Below are 18172 nucleotides of genomic sequence, written 5' to 3' on the forward strand. Positions count from 1 at the left end.
CAGGTGTTTCGCGAGATGCCTAATTATTTCAGGCGTTTCGTGAAATGACTGATTCACCTAGGGAATGCGCAAAATCACTGATTCACTCAGGGATTGCACAAAATGACTGGGATTTCGCGAAATGTCTGGTTCATAATAGTTTAGTTCAATAGTGAATATTTACTAGTATATTGTATATGCTTAGGGTATTTTAGTAGCAATTTACTAATTTTTTTATTTTATTTTATTTTATTTTATTTTTTTTTTTTGCCAGGGGCAGGATTTTAGGTTTAATAGTATACATTTGCAGGCATATTGTAATTTCTAGGGCATTTTAGTAGCAACAATTTTGTAACAACATATTTCATAAAACCCTATATTGTTTCTTCTTTTATAAAATGTACAATTAGACAGAGGAGCCTTTCTTGAGTGCTTCACGAAGAGATACTTACTGTTCTTGGTTGATTTCATTAACAATTGTTGCGGGGCACAAGTTGAATTCAATCCTTGTGAATTTAGTCTTTTGTATCCCCGCCTTTAACCGTATAGTGTATAAGTCATTTTCATATCCTTCAATCATGATTCCTAGTAGATTTCTTGGATACCTTTTCCCCTGTCAACAAGTGGAACTGGTACAGCGACATTTTCCCCTATTTCCCCTGCCTTTAAGTTCATCATACTGTGTTATACTATATGTTGCGCTTGTACATTTGAGCCTTTCTGGCCATGTTGCAGTTCTTGGAAACTTCTTGTTGTCTTCATGCAATATGGGGTGGCTAGGTGAAGATAGTGTCTCATCAAGGTAATGAGGTGGCTGAATGGTGATGATGATTGGCTCAGAGGCCTCGACTGGCTCGTCACTTGGATCAGTAATTGATCTCTAAGCGGTCAATTACCTCTTGATGCAAGTTAGTGGCAGTGAGTCTAAAATTTAAATTCTCTCCAAGCAAGGCAATATATAGGGTATTATTGATCCCTGAATGGTATGAGGGCTTCTTCTGGTTCTGAACAAAACAAAGGCCTAGGAACCACCCGGGTGGTGTTGTCAGAGAGCCAAGAAGCCAGGATGTCTTTGATTTCTGAGTTCTCCCGTACCACTGCGCCCAGAGATCTTTCAGCTCTTGAACCACCTGGGCAGTGAACTCAGATCCATTGTCTGATTGTAGGATGCATGGAGCACCAGTCAGTAAGAATATATCCAAAAGATGAAAAGCAACCTCAGCTGCTCTCTTGGATGTGAGTGGGCGCAAGATGACAAACTTGGTCAAGTGGCACTGGTACACCATAATCCACTTGTGTTGGGCTTATGAAGATGACTGCATGTCAATTAAATCGACTTGGCAGCGATAATTTAAATCTTAAGTAAGTATCGGGCGAACCACAACTCTCTTTGTCTTGTTTCTTTTTGTCTTTTCTTTGAAGGTAAGGCAGTAGGACTTGAACATATTTAGAGTATGATATTAGTTTTAGCTAAATCTACACTCCAAATTGTTTCAAACTATAATCTAAACCTGCTTATATTGATCAGGGTACTTACTTGTTCAGAATATGGTATCCATGGCAAGACTTAGAAGATTTATCCTATGAGGCAATCTTCAACTCTTCAATTGTTGAAATACACACATCCCTACGCAACAAGTATTTTTGACATTTATCATATTTTTGAAAGAGCTCATTCCTAAACTTAATTTCAAAGTCATTTGCCACTTTGAAGTCTATCAATATACCAAAGTTGAAAGTTTTATCCTGCCAATAGATGTAAATAAATCACTTCTACATTCAAAGTCAGAATAAACCTTTAGGAAACACTCATCACTAATTACCTCACTGGTGTTTCGCGAATTACCTGCTCACATGGTTAAAAGAAATCGAAATGAGTGAATTACCTGCTCAACTAGTTAAAAGAAATCAAAGAGAACGGTCATTTCAAACAAAACGGAATTAACTTTTCAGGTAGTTAAATTTAAATAGAGCCCCTGTGTTTAAAAAAACTCCGGCTACAGTTTACATGAAAAGGAAATATATGAAAATCATATGGAGATGTTTAACACATATACATAAATAATGACTATCTATATTATAAATATTCAAATTCAACTGTCAGTCAATAAGAATCTGTGTCAACACCCACATATACTTAAAAACACATAAAAGTGGTGTTTGCAAACAAATACCAGAATTACACAGTTTACCTGAATTTTATCAGGTAAAGTGTGTAATAAGAACTACAAAATTTCAGTCATTTCACGTAATGCCTGGAAATTTTAGTCATTACGCGAATTCCCTAAGTGAATCGGGCATTTTGTGAAATGCATAAAATTTCTAGGCAGTTCGTGAATTGCCTGATTACACATTTTGCCTCTAACATATATATATATATATATATATATATATATATATATATATATATATATATATATATATATATATATATATATATACAGAGAAAATACTTAATCGTGTATTTCGTATTTTCATTCTCCCTGTGGTTCTTCTGCACCTAAGCATCACGTTTTCCTGTGATTTTTACGAATATATATATATATATATATATATATATATATATATATATATATATATATATATATATATATATATATATATATATATATATATATATATATATATATCTATATATATATGCAGAAGAACCACAGGGAAAATGAAAATATGGAATATACACTTAAGTCCTGACTAGTTTCGTGTTACTTCCTCGGAGGACTTAAGTGTATATTCCATATTTTCATTTTCCCTGTGGTTCTTCTGCATCTGAGCATCACGTTTTCCTGTGATTTTTACGCATATATATATATATATATATATATATATATATATATATATATATATATATATATATATATATATATATATATATATATATATATATATATATATATATATATATAAAAATTATTACGGCTGGCAATTTACATAAACTATCGAGCTCCAAAGTCACGTGTTTATTTTGACATAATATTTACATAAATCTGTTACACTTAAAAAAATAATAGCCGGACTCTGAGAATATTACGTAACTCCGGGACGGCAATATATTTAAAAAGTGGAATCCAAAGGTATCTTACGCTACTCTCAAAACAAAACTGGGGGATTATTTCTTAAGAACTATAAAAAAACAACCTCTTACTTTGGTTCTTAGTCAGGGATTGCGAGCAAGCACTGTTAGGAAATATTGGTGATGGAAATAATACACACTTTACAAAAACAAATATACTCTATAAAAAGTTACAACATTTTGAAATAGTTAACGCCAAAAACAAATCACTCGAAATATTATATCTGAACAAAACCATATCATTTGTTTTACTGGAAGTTAATTTCATAAAAAATTTCAATTTTGATAACTAATGAAAATATTTACCACTTTAACTCTAATAATTAAACACTAAATGAAATATACATAAATGTAACTGTTAGAGCTACGTCTTTTGGCTCACACAAGGTTACCAAATAGATAAGCAAAATAAATACACTTCACTGTTTAACTTAAATCTCATGGGCTCAGTTACAAAAATTCATATGACAATGTACTTACATTAACACCATACACTTGAAATAACATTCAATGGATTCATCAACGTTTGAACACACTATACACTATATATGTTGGATAGAAATCGTTAATCTTCATTGACAGTAAAACACCATTCGTACTTGAGAGGACACACATTTGAGAGAAGAGAGTTTGAACTGGGCTCTTTCAAAGGGACAAGCTGGATCTCTTCTGCTGCTTATGCATTCCTCAGGTCTATATATATTGACCTAATTCATCTAAAATACGGGCAAGGCTCCAGCAGAGACGTTGCCAATGTAGTATATTTAAAAAGGGATACAAACCTTGCTTACAAAGCAACTCCTCTCTCAGCTAACTCTGCCAACCTACTCATCGAAACAATAAGTAAAAGAGTAAAACTACTTCTAGAACTTTCATGCATGTTCCAACCACGTGCAAACATAAGCATCACATAAGCCCTCATGTTCATACCTCGTATGGGTCATACAGCCTACCTAAATGAGTATCAAAAGACTTTGTAACAAAATACGTGAAATAAAATGTTAATTCTTAAAGATAACTTAAATTTACATATACTGAATTCAACGAATAACACAATTTAATGAATGATGAAAGTCTTATGTAATTTACATACATTACTTAAACCTATGTGAGTGAGACCCACCTTACGAGGTGGCTATATATCTCTTAAATACACAAATGAAATACATGAATGAAATATTTACTCTATACTAGACCAGCTTCATAAGAATATATATGTGTGAATCTGCAAATTTTTTGGAAATCCCCGCTGTTATGGAAACATACCATCTTCCACGCACATCAGAGTCATTGTTTTTTTATGGGGGTCCAATGATCTCACAGCACAAATTCAAAACGATCTCGTAATGAATCTATATATTTTTCTGTCAAGGGCTTGGGACATGCATTTATGTCTATATAACGGATTTTGAGCGAAGCGAAAAATTTATTTTTGGGTGATATAGCCATGTCGTCCTGATGGAAGGTTCCTTTAAGTAGCTTCCTAGGGTATATTTGACTACAGTGATATTCCCAGAGAATTTAACTTAAGGTCTCCAGAATTCTAACACCTGGCGCGAATATCCTTAACGTTTCCTTTAAGGATATCGCATAATATCAGGGGACGTATTCTTGACACGCCACATAGCAATCTTCACCCCGCATAGTGTTTACACTTCGAGGGATAAAGTGGCAAAATAAAAGAGGAGTCGTTGTTAAGGTTCCCTTCCTCTGTAACTGTTTGAATTCCTAGATGGCGCTATCATCGCCGCCATCTTTATTCCTTGTAGCGTTGAGCAGGAGCTACGGATATAGTATTATTGGGAGGGATCTTGCCAAGGCCTTTCATAGAAAGGAGGGCGGGTCCATCAGGATGACATGGCTATATCACCCAAAAATAGATTTTCCGCTTCACTCAAAATCCGTTTTTTGGGCTCAGGCCATGTCGTCCTGATGGAAGTTTACCAGAGCATTAATGTATCTGTGGATTTTCCAATTGTGCCTTAACCTCAAGACAATATTTCCTTGGTCGATTTAGACCTTAGAGACCTATGACGTTACCGTTATATGTCTTTGCTTCTAATCATTAATTATGTTAATGCTTCCTGCCCCCTATAGGGAAGAATCATACTAGACTCAGGAAAAGTCTTGAAGTTTGCATATTCCATGTGACCAACTTACCAAGAAAAGAGCATACAGGTCTCACTGTACGCCCCACCAGACAAAGTTTGCATTTTCAAAACGAACAAGGGTTCACATAAGCCACCATAGCATCCAAGATATATCAGCTTAGCTGTATGCCACAACAGACAAGTTTATATCCATGTTGAAACAAGGTATGCGTGGGCAGAAAAGGTTTGTATACATTTAGGAACAAAGTTACTTCAGTTATTTTATGTTATTTTGCAGAATAATAAGGAATAAATAAAGTAATATTCGTACATAACTTTCTTTATATAGATTTGGGGCGAAATAAGATCCAAATAACAATAAGATATTTATTGGCAATCAATAAATAGTAATTCACCATACATTTCGCGATAACATAATAAATGTAAGAAAATAATAATAATAAACAAAGAGAATACATGCCAGACAAGAAATACTTCTTTCATCTGAAAACAAAAGTTCATGCCACTCAATTGAAAATTCAATAATTTTCTAACATATTTCTGAAAAAGTCTGTCTATTTACACTTGTGTAAAAAACACACGGCACTAGTGTTAAGTCTATGTTTCATCACCTTTAGACACTGGAACAGTCCTTAATGTCACCCTGATGACATTTCATTTACCATGTTGCACTGTAAGGTGCTATACCAACCGTGTGTCACACAATTGTACATAATTCCTTTTGCATATATTATGCTTGTATCTTCGCTCTTCCCTCGCACTAAACGAACATGAAGATTCATGTCTGCTGTTTCCTCTGTAACATTGTCTGTCTTGTTAACTTGTTATGTCCTGTTGCCTTGAGGTTTTGTATATAAAGGAGAGTGTTCTATAACAATATAACTCAGTTGATTGCATCCTGCCTTTGAGTCCACAACCCTCTCTCGGCCCGTCACATTGGTGACCCCGGAAGTCAACTCGCTCCCACTGCCTTCCACCCCCACCTCCCTCGCCCCTCCATCGTTGGTACTATGACGGAGACGGACTCTACTACAGCAGTTGGCACTGCGGCCGCCCCATTGAAACTTTCACCGTTCGCCAGCGGAGAAGCGTTTGCTTGGTTTCAACGCGCAGAAGTCCACCCCAATAGCGTATGACGCCCTCAAAACATACCTTCTGCAGCAGTACTCGCCGTCGCCAGCTGCCCATATAGCAAAGCTTTTTCAGCTCTCGCAACAACCGTTGGGGGACCAAAGGGCTTCACTTGCCCTCAGGGAAATGACCAGTATCGCTCGCCTTCAGCCTGCCGCAGACGGCTCTCCTCGTGAGGTGAACCTACTCTGTGCCCTTTGGATATGCCGTTTACCCGAACCTGTACGCGCTGCCATACCCGATGTCGATAGTTTACCCATAAAGGACTTGATGACCAAAGCCGATGCCCTTATGGACAGCCACTTCAAGACCTCCATCAACGCCTCCACCCCTGACGACGAGGATGCCTATTCAACGTCAACCGAAGCTGACATGAATGCCGTAGGACATACACGCCTACCCCGGGACGTGCCGAAGCGGCGACAAAGCCACCCACCACCCACCTATCGCTCGCGCCCCAACGAACGACTTCTACAGCCACTTACTACCTCCCATCCGCCGCAGTTTTGCTACTACCACTTCAGATTCGGGGCAACCGCGAAGAAATGTGCCAAGGATTGTCAGTGGCCAAAAAACGTGTGAGTAGGCCATCGCTTGTGGCGGTGGCCTCTCATGTTTCTAATCTTTTCTTTTTACAGGATGCAGGAACAGGCGTGCCATTTTTGGTAGACACGGGTGCTTGTCGTTCTCTTTTGCCAAGGAAACTCTTCAAGGCACGACGTAGTCTATCTACATCTGCCGACGTCCGCTTGGTAGCTGCCAACGGATCTGCGATACCCACCTACGGTTACGAGAACCTCACATTATCGTTCGGAAACGGTAAATTCAATTGGAAGTTTCTCGTTGCTGACGTCACAATGCCAATCCTCGGTGCGGATTTCCTCTCTCATTTCCACCTTCTGGTCGATGTCGCCCACCGACGATTGGTCAACGCAGACTCGTACTTGTCGACACCTCTTCAACCCGCACCCTCTAACCTCGCTCTCCACATCAGCGCACCACCGGATGCCTACGCCCACCTCCTCACGTCGTACCCAGAAGTTTTCCGTCCAGAACTTCGCCAAACGTCCACGGTTCCTACCAAGCACGGTATTTATCACCATATCAAGACGACGGGACCCCCAGTCTTCGCAAAATTCAGACGTCTGGCACCGGAACGATTGGCAGCCGCCAAACAGACGTTCGCCGAAATGGAGAAAATAGGCCTTTGCCAAAAGGCCTCCAGCCCATGGTCGTCACACTTACACATCGTTCTGAAGAAAGACGGCTCCCTCCGTCCGTGCGGGGATTACAGGCGCCTGAACATGCAAACAGAACCGGATCACTACCCCCTCCCAAACATTGCCGATGTGACGTCCTACCTGCACAAAGCGAAGGTTTTCTCTACGCTCGACCTCCTGAAGGGGTATTATCAGGTGCCTATGAACCCAGAAGACATCCCCAAGACCGCCATCACCACTCCTTTTGGCACATACACCTTCAATTACTCCTGTTTTGGCCTTCGTAATGCTGGGGCAACGTTTCAACGTCTCATGGATGGCATCTTAGGGGACCTCCCTTTCTGTGTATGTTATGTGGACGACATACTTGTGTTCTCCTCCTCAAAAGAGGAACACCTCCGTCACCTGCGCATCGAGCTCGACCGCCTGCAACAAAACGGCCTTGTAGTCCGGTACGACAAGTGTACCTTTGGCGCCAACGAAGTGTCGTTCTTAGGGCACCGTATCACTCCTGAAGGAGTCCATCCCCTCCCTGAGAAGGTAGCAGCCGTTCAGAATTTCCCCGCGCCCTCGACCGTCAAAGCTCTGCAGGAATTCTTGGGCATGATCAACTATTATCACCGTTTTCTGCCAGCCATTGCCCCCACTCTTGCTCCCCTCTACGCCTCCCTCAAGGGCAAGCCAAAGGACCTGAAGTGGGGTCCCCTTCAAGAAGCAGCCTTCTGCAATGCAAAGAAGGCCCTATCAACTGCTGCGGCTCTCACTTCTCCTATCCCACACGCCCCTCTCCTTCTCTCCCCGCCCATTGGCCTTCTTCAGCAGAAAACTGTCCATGGCAGAATCGGGTTATTCTACCTTCGATCGAGAATTGCTGGCGGTGCACTTGGCTGTCCGTCACTTTCACCATTTCTTAGAAGGTACGCCCTTCGTCATTCGCACAGACCACATGCCTCTGGTGCACGCCTTCACTCGACAGTCTGACGCCTGGTCCGCCCGTCAACGCCGACATCTCTCCGCCATGGCTTAATACAATTGCACCCTCCAATACGTCCCTGGGAAAATGAATCCCGTTGCCGATGCCCTGTCAAGAAACACGTTGGCTGCCGTTCAACTGGGATTGGATTACAACGCCCTGGCTGAAGCCCAATGACAGGATCCAGAGTATCAAGCTTGTAGGACATCCTGCACGTCCCTCCGTTGGGAAGATTTTCCCCTCGAAGACTCCAACACCACCCTCCTTTGTGACGTCAGTACTGGTAGACCGCGACCTTGGATTCCTGCTCCCATGCGCCGACAGGTGTTTGATTTCTTTCACGGCCTTTCACATCCCTCGTGCCGTTCTACTGCACAGCTGCTGAAGGCAAAGTTCATTTGGCACGGCATTTCTAAGGATGCTAAGGATTGGGTCCGCGCCTGTACTTCTTGCCAAACTTCCAAAGTACATCGACACACGGATTCAGGAGTGGGCACCTTTCCTCAACCTCAGCGTCGTTTCGCACACATTCACGTCGACGTTGTAGGCCCCCTACCCACATCACAAGGACATCGTTACCTGTTTACCGTCATCGACCGCTCCACTCGTTGGCCTGAAGCCATTCCCATGGAAACTGCAACGTCCGCCTCATGTACATCTGCCTTACTCTCTGGATGGATTTCAAGATTCGGTATCCCTGAGCATATTACTTCTGACAGGGGAACCACTTTCACCTCTCAATTGTGGACGTCATTAGCGAATCTCCTGGGCATCACCCTACATCAGACAACGGCCTACAACCCTGCTGCCAATGGAATGGTTGAACGTTTTCATCGCACCCTCAAAGCAGCTTTGATGTCCCGCTGCAAGGATTGCAACTGGTTTACTCCGCTTCCCTGGGTCCTCCTGGGACTAAGGACCACTCCTAAAGACGCCCTCGACGTCTCGGCAGCTGAAATGGTGTATGGCGACCCGTTGGTCGTCCCTGCCGAATCTTTTCCTTTTACAACCTCCTCCGACGATCTCCAGCGCATACGTCACGTCGTGGGAAAATTTACTCCGTGCCGCCAGACTTACAAGCCCCCAGCGAAGCATCACATAACAACGGACTTGCACTCTGCAACGCACGTCTTCCTGCGCAACGACACTAGCAAGCCACCACTAACGCCCCCATACACGGGCCCTTTCCTTGTGATCCGACGCAGTCCGAAAGCATTCCTACTAAACATTCGGGGCAAAGAAGACTGGGTCTCCATTGATCGTCTAAAACCTGCTTATCTTCTGCCAGATGACCCGCCTACAGTTCGCCTCTCCAGATCAGGGCGCCCTATTTAACATATACAGTATGTCATTTTTAGGGGGGAGCCATGTACCAACCGTGTGTCACACAATTGTACATCATTCCTTTTGCATATATTATGCTTGTATCTTCGCTCTTCCCTCGCACTAAACGAACATGAAAATTCATGTCTGCTGTTTCCTCTGTAACATTGTCTGTCTTGTTAACTTGTTATGTCCTGTTGCCTTGAGGTTTTGTATATAAAGGCGAGTGTTCTATAACAATATAACTCAGTTGATTGCATCCTGCCTTTGAGTTCACAACCCTCTCTCGGCCCGTCACAGTGCCAACATGTACACCCTAGAGAATTATAGTCCAAAATAATTCACTGTTCCTCTCAGCACTAAGCGACAGACTTTAGTACACTACCTGCCGCCACCACATATCTCTTTAATTCTTGCACTTGCTTCGCATAGTGCTTGAAAAACACTCTGGATGACTTCCATCCAGTATACGAGCGAAGACACTCGAAATCCATGAACTGGAAAAAATTTAATGATGAAGCAATTTTTCTAGGATCATGACCTGCAGGTGTACTGTCAGGATCCGCTCTGTGAATGAAGTAGGTGATCTTCACCCTTTGTTGTTTCAGGGATAAGTCTGAGCCCGATGTTTCCCCTTTAAAGAGCTGTCCTCCCCCGAAGTCTGAAGTTCTACGAAGATAGACCTTTAGACACTCCACTGGACACAGCGAGATATCTTCCTTTAGAGGGCAGATTCTCCAGGGACCCCACCTTCTGGTGGGTAGCTTGTTCTTGGCGAGAAACGTTGGGTCAGGAAAGAGATACAGTTCTCCCATTTCCGTAAACTGAATATGGCCCTCTTCCCGAGAAAGGGCCACTATCTCACTAACTCTAGCCCCCGAGGCTAGAGCAAACAAGAATATAACTTTTTGAGTCAAATCTTTCAGAGAGCACTTCTCATTGTCCAACATTGAGGCAAAGTGTAATACCTTATCCAAAGACCATGGGATTGGCTTTGGAGGTGCTGCAGGCCTAAGCCTAGCACAGGCCTTAGGAATCTTGTTAAAGAGTTCATTAGAAAAGTCTACTTGGAAAGCATAAAGCAAGGGTCTAGTCAAGGCAGATTTACACATAGTTATCGTGTTGGCTGCTATACCTTGTTAATGAAGATGAATAAAGAAGAAAAACAGATATCTGTTGAGATTTCTTTTTGTTTTCTTGCCTTGACAGAAGCAACCCACTTTTTCCAAGACGACTCATACTGCCTTCTGGTAGATTTAGACTTAGATTCCTCTAAAAAGTCTAAACTTTCTTTCGAGATCCCAAACCTTTACATTACCGCTAAAGAGAGAAAATCATGAGATGAAGGCCTTGGGTTTTCCATAATGAAGCGAAGACAGTCGACTTCTGTACTTATTGAGTCAGAACTGGCTCCGGCAGAGGAATGAGCCTCAGCTGCAATTCCAATACTAGGGGGAACCAGTTGCTCCTGGGCCACTTGGGAGCCGCTAGGGCTGCTGTTCCTTGAAAAGATCTCAGCTTGTTGAGGACCTTCATCAGCAGGTTGGTTGGGGGGAACAGATAAATCCTGGTCCATCTGTTTCAGTCGAGGGACATGGCGTCCACCGCTTCCGCAGTTCTGGGACTTGACGTAAGATGAAGGAGAATGGTCTTGCATCTAGGGACCATTCTGACTCTATCGGCGTTAGTCTGGATAGAGCATCCGCTGTCACATTGCGGAAACCTTGAATGTCAACTGCTAAGCGGAAGAGGGCTACCATCACTTGGTTGAGTTGAGGTGATCTCGAACCTTGATGATTCAAACATCTCATTATCACTTCACTGTCCATGATCAGTCTTATATGGACTGAAGGGCGAGGGGACAATTTCTTCAAAGTGAGGAAGACTGCCATGGCCTCCAGAATGTTGATGTGGAAGGTCTTGAATAGAGAGGACCAAGTTCCCGGAATTTTCCGTTGATGAGAGTGACCTCCCCATCCTTCCATTGATGTGACCGTGTGGATGATGACTGAAGGAGGAGGCGGTTGCAGAGGCACCGAACTCTTCAGGTTCTTGACCTTTGACCAATCCTTGAAAAGTGATCGTAGTCGGATCGGCATCGATCTTATTTGATCTCTTCGAGTGTTTGATGCGTATCTTCTCCAGACTCCTGATGCATCCTTTAGCTGTGCATTTAACACAGGGTCTGTCACTGATGCAAACTGAAGAGAGCCCAGCACTCTCTCCTGTTGGCATCTTGAAATCCTGTCGGATTTTAGTAGTCTCTTGACAGATCCCGCTATCTCTCTCCTCTTCTTTAATGGAATGGAGAGGCGATGTGATTGTGAGTCACAATGTATGTCTAACCATTGAAAATTCTGAGCTGGAGATAGTCGAGACTTTTTGATGTTGATCTTGAATCCCAGATGTTCCAGGAACTGGGATCACTTTCCTGGATGCTTACATACACTTCATCTCGGATGCTGCCCACACCAGCCAATCGTCCAGGTAGGCCATCACCTGGATACCTTCTAGGCGTTGTTGTTAAACGACTGCATCTGCAAGCTTCGTGAATATTCTTGGGACTATGTTTAGTCCAAAGGGCATGGCTCTGAAAGCATACTTTCTTTTTTGTCGCCTGAATTCTAGGTAGGAGGAGAGTTGGCGATTGATCGGAATGTGCCAAGAGACATCTGCTATGTCTATGGAGACTGTGTATGCCCTTTTGGGGAATAGGGTCCTTATGTGTTGAAGGGTCAGCATCTTGAAGTTGTCGTTTTCTATGAATTTGTTGAGTGGCGACGAGTCCAGAATGACTCTGAGTTTGTCTGATTCCTTCTTGGGAACACAAAACACCCTCCCTTGTAACTTGATGGACTTTGCCCTCCTTATCACTCGTTTGCTCAAGAGTTCTCGGGTATATTCTTCCAGAACGGGGGTGGAGTGTTGGAAGAATTAAGGAAATGATGGTGGAGCTGCCTTCCTACTCCAACCTAGTCCGTTCTTGATCAGGCTTTGGGACCAAGGATCGAAGATCCAGCGATCCCGGAATAGTTGGAGTCTTCCTCCTACTGGAAGTATCTCATTGCTTCTGGGTTCCGGAGGGCTTGCCTCCTTGACCGCGTCCTCCCCTACCCCCTCTTCCTCTTGAGGGATTTCTAGAGGAACCCCTACTTGACCCTCTACCTTTAGGGCGAAAGATAGTGGTCTGCCTTTCGTAGGGGGGAGTGAAGGCTGGTGACTGAGTCGCCACCTGCTGGGGTACCATCTGATAAGTGGGTTGGGGCTGTGCCAGCATCTGAGGCACCGCGGTCATGGGAAGTTGCTGTTGTTGTCTTGCGGGGCGAGAGGGTAACCTTGGCCTCTTTGTCTTCCTTTTCGGTTGGGGACCCTCATCCGGGGAAGACTTCCTTTTAGCCGACATACCCCACTTATGGAGAAGCACTTAACTTGGGAAGAGGTCCTTTCCCCAGATATTGGAAGATATCAACTTCTTGGGTTCCAGTTTTACTGTAGCCAAGGCCAACACGAACTCCCTGCAAGCCCTTCTAGGCCTAACAAAGCCGTAGAAGTTTTTGATCAGGGATGCCAAATGTGTTTTGGCCACGACCATGAACATATCTGGGGATCTATGCTCGCTTGCCATTGCCTCCAAGGTGGTCTGGAGGGACAGAGAGGCAGCAAGCCTTCCCTTCGTCTCCTGCTCTCTGCGCAGGAGAAAGTCAGATAACTTATGGAGGTTTTCACTGAACTGACGTCCAGCGATATCCGCCTGCAACTTCCCGACTGAGAAGGTAAGCTGTATATCCTTCTAGTCTTTGTGATCCGTAGGCAGGGCTAGGGAAACGGGCCTACACTCCTCCAGTGTAGGGTAAGGTTTCCCAGCTTCCACTGCCTTCATCGCTGCCTTGAACCCTTTTTCCGCAAAGGGAAAGGCCATTGTCGCTGGAGCAAGAAAGGAAGGGTGTTTCTTACTCAGGGCTGGCACCTTAGAGTTAGTGAAGCCCCTGTTCTTCAGACTGCTAGCCAACAAAGCTTGAGCCTTTGCATGGTCAAGCACTATGACCTACTTCGGCTCTGTTTCCTCTTTGGATACAGGTTCCACCTTTAGACGGACGAAGCAGTCTGGATAGGAATCAAAGCTGGGCCAGAACTCGATGTCCTTGATAAGGACTGCTCCAAGCTTTTCTGATATAAAGATATTCCCATTCGTGATTGGCATGTACTCTGCATGCCTCCATGGGTTTACCTCAGAGCATGAGGGAAGATCCTTGACTTTGAGTCTCTTATGAGACCCACGGGACGCTGCAAGCTGATGAATCTCCTTCCTTAATGCAGCTTCCCTTTCTTCACTCCGCCTTTGGAACGTCTCCATCACAGCCAAGATGGCAGACAAGGTCTTATCTGATGTATCAGGTGGAGGAGCGGAGGACGTAAAGGGCACTGGTTCTGGGGCTAGAACCGACGAAACAGATACCATTCCGACCTCATCCTCTTCCGTTTCTGGAGCCAACATTGACTCCTCTTCCTGACCTTCAGCAAGAAGGTCGTTTTTGGTGTCTTCTGACACCTCTGACATCCTCTCGTCTAGATGGATGTCCTTCATCGCATCTGAGACATCCGTATCTACGGAAATCTTGACACAAGGGATCTCACGGTGAGGCTGTGGTATAACAGCATCCGCAGATGCTTTAGGGAATAGATAGGCCCTCATACGCTCATTCGGGAGGTAAGGCCCTGTAGCAATTTTCTGGAAGCCATGAACCCAAATACGCAGCTTACTCCGAGCTGCATCCCTTGACTCAGTTGTCTTGAGGTCTTCAAAGTCCTCACTAACCAAGGCTTTGCACACATTACATACCTGGGGGTCCCAATATTTGGGAGGTCCCTTGGTGATGGAACAATGGGAGTGCGTCCTACAATCCTCGTGACCACAGAAGTCCTTGCTACCAACGTTGCAGAAGATGCTACGGCTCTTCACATGGTCCTTCTGTAAAGAGAGGAAGAGAAAATGAGAATAAGGTAGTTTTTCTCACTAGATAAACTAATAAATATTATTGATAATATTTTCCATTTTATTTTATTGCATATAGCTTAGGATAGATAAGCTAGAAATGAATTAGGAAAGACACATATGTGTGTTTCCTGCCCAGCCAATTGCTGTGACCTCCCTCAAGATTAAAGCCTAGAGTTATCCTCCTCAGGAGGCCCATTGGGAGAGATCTAACCTATCAGGATAGATACGTGTAACTTAACACTAACTTACAAAAGGATTAATAATGAGGGTCATTCGTAACTGATCATCTATCAGTATATGGAAAGAGAATTCCCTTCCTTATCTTATATTGTCTTAACAATAGACTGCGCCTGGACACACAGAGTATGCTGGAAATTTAACTACTGTATACTTTTATACCATAGTTTTCTGTTTGCAGTATGATCTATACTGCAAGTATACTGGCTACTGTATAGACATATACTGTAGTTGTAGCCGGCATGTTGCCGGCATTGCTGTCACCTAGGGCACAGTTCAGCTGGCACAACATCGACTGGAATGGTGGCCGGCGGCCCGCCGGTTTGCCGGCGGCTTGCTGGTCGCCGGTGGGTCACCGGCTGTCAGCGCACTAGCCCAGTCAGCATTCTATGTGACAGGGTAGTGACCGGTAGTCAGAACTCGGCCGACTCTTGCCAGCTGAGTCAGTTGTGTCAGCGGATCATTGGCTGTCAGCGCACAAATCTAGCTAGCATCTTGCCGGCTAGGGTAGTGGCCGGCAGCCGCCAGTTAGGTTAGTATCTGGCAGCACTAGCCGATAGAGAGAGAGAAAGCAAGGAGTGAAGGATGATGTAAGAGCACTGTCTCACTTCCTTCCTCCAGAATGAGGGTTCAAATGGAAGAGGAGGGAATAAGATATTCAGGCTTCCACTCATCCACCTCCATTGTTGGTCACTGCCGGACACATGTTGTGAATGGCAGTCCAGGAGAGGACTGAAGAAAACTCTATAGTAAAGGGATCTTCTGCCGGCAGCTGGCCCCGCCGACACAGCTATCCCGGAGCTTTGTTTCCAAAAGGGAAAGCTGAGCAACTAGGCCATACAAGCAGAAGCCCGAGCCGGCCCTACACCCTGCCGGCCAGTGGTGAGATTGCAGGACGACGGCCAAAAGGTTGTGATGGCTAGGCCATCACTAAAGGACAGAAGGGGGAGGGAGAAGGGTTCTGTATAAGGTGTGAGAGGAGCCGGAAGGTTGCCGGTCCTACCACACCATAAGGAAGCTCTGTTTCAGTATCGGCGCCATCCTAGGCGGACGGAGAATCTGTTCTCCAGCCTAGGGTCTGCCAATACAGTAAAGGGGCCGACAGCTATCTACCCGCCACCCTTAAACAACAGAGAAACAGAGTTCCAGTCCCGGCGCCATCCTAGGCAGCAGAAGAATATCTATTCTTCAGCCTAGGGTTTGCAAGCACAGGACTAGTCTACTAGACCACAGGGAGAAGGGGGTAAATCATATGACCCCTTCAAGTGCAGTCTAGGGAGGTCTAGCCTCCTATGCCGACAGCGTAAACCGACAGGGGAATACTATTCGCCCTACCGTTCAGCTGCCGGCACACGACTAAGTACTCTGAGTTTCTGACCTAAACCCAAAGCTTACCATCTGCAGCTAAGGGAAGAGGCAGAAAAACCCTAGCCTAGTCCTGTCTGAATGACAACTCGAGGCACGACCAACTAGGGTTGTAGCCTAAGGCTACACTCAAAGGGAAGGAGGGATTCCCCTATACACAAGGGTAAGCGTGGAGTATGTATGAAAGTATACTAAAGCCCCTAGGCTACTAACACAGTGACAGTGAGATCGACTACCTGAATCATCGAAGCTCTCTCATATACTACCTTTAAAAAAGGAAATGTTTATATGCAATCGATATATCTTATATCTATTGCCTAATATCTTCATTCAATTTTAATAACCCCAGAAATGCTTATTATATCATGCATGAAAGTAAACTAGAATGCCTAGGCTAGAAAGCCTAGAGTAAGCTAGATCAATACTAAATCGCTGAAACTAATTCCTAGCAATGAAGACTAAATAGCCAATGTCATTTATGCTATTATACCAGGAAAGTCGTTCTGGCTAACTAAATAACTCATGCGTTACAAACGACAGCACCGAAGACGCCTCCGGTTCAGCCAATAGCTCTGCCAAAAATTTACTTAATTTTGACTTAATTCTTTACTTTAAGGCAAGAGCTATATTTATACAACGTAAGGATCAAATACTCCACTTTCCAGAGGCAGAAGAAGCTGGAGATTGCGTGATAAATCCAAAGTATTGAGAGAGCTACCGGGAAAATCACCGAGCGAGTTCGCTACAGAAAAAGGAATAAAGATGGCGGCGATGATGGCGGCATCTAAGAACTCAACCAGTAACAGAGCAAGGGAACCTTAACAACAGCTCCTCTTTTATTTTGCCACTTTCTCCCTCGAAGTGTAAATGTTATGCGGGGTGAATATTGCTATGTGGTGTGTCAAGAATACGTACCCTGATATTATGCGATATCCTTAAAGGAAACTTTAAGGATATTCGCGCCAGGAGTTAGAATTCTGAAGACCTTAAGTTAAATTCTCTGGGAATATCCCTGTAGTCAAATATACCCAAGGAAGCTACTTATAGGAACCTCCCAAAAACATATATATGCATATTTTCAGTGTGTGTATGTATATATGTAAAAATACATGCATACATGATATTTTAATCATTTATATATATATATATATATATATATATATATATATATATATATATATATATATATATATATATATATATATATATATATATATGTGTATGTCTGTATGTGTGTATGCACAAACATATATATATATATACTGTATATATATATATATATATATATATATATATATATATATATATATATATATATATATATATATATATATATATATATATATATATATATATATATATATTTATATAAATATGTGTATGTCTGCATATGTGTATGCACAAACATATATATATATATATATATATATATATATATATATATATATATATATATATATATATATATATATATATATATATATATATGTATATATATATATTTTTGGGCTCAAGCCATGTCGTCCTGATGGAAGTTCCTATAGGGTAGCTTCCTAGGGTATATTACAACTACGGCGATATTCCCAGAGAATTTACCTTAAGGTACCAGAATTCTAACTCCTGGAGCGAGTATCCCTCGTGAAAGGGATATCGCGACATATCAGAGGACGTATTCTAGACACGCCACATGGTAATCTACATCCTGGACAGAGATTTCGTCTCGTAGGAGGTGATTGGCGAGATACGAATTCGGGAAAGAAAAAG

The 18172-nt window shown here is 43.1% G+C and overlaps 1 protein-coding gene across 1 annotated transcript; it reads right to left on the bottom strand.

Moving 5' to 3' along the window:
- Window positions 1–845: 845 nt before the first annotated feature.
- Window positions 846–1265, bottom strand: LOC137644310 (KRAB-A domain-containing protein 2-like). Its single transcript, XM_068377298.1, has one exon. It carries the CDS (start codon window positions 1263–1265, stop codon window positions 846–848), a length of 420 nt encoding a protein of 139 aa, XP_068233399.1.
- Window positions 1266–18172: the final 16907 nt, after the last annotated feature.

The sequence above is a fragment of the Palaemon carinicauda genome, chromosome 7, assembly GCF_036898095.1.
Source record: "Palaemon carinicauda isolate YSFRI2023 chromosome 7, ASM3689809v2, whole genome shotgun sequence".
Classification (NCBI taxonomy): Eukaryota; Metazoa; Arthropoda; class Malacostraca; order Decapoda; family Palaemonidae; genus Palaemon; species Palaemon carinicauda.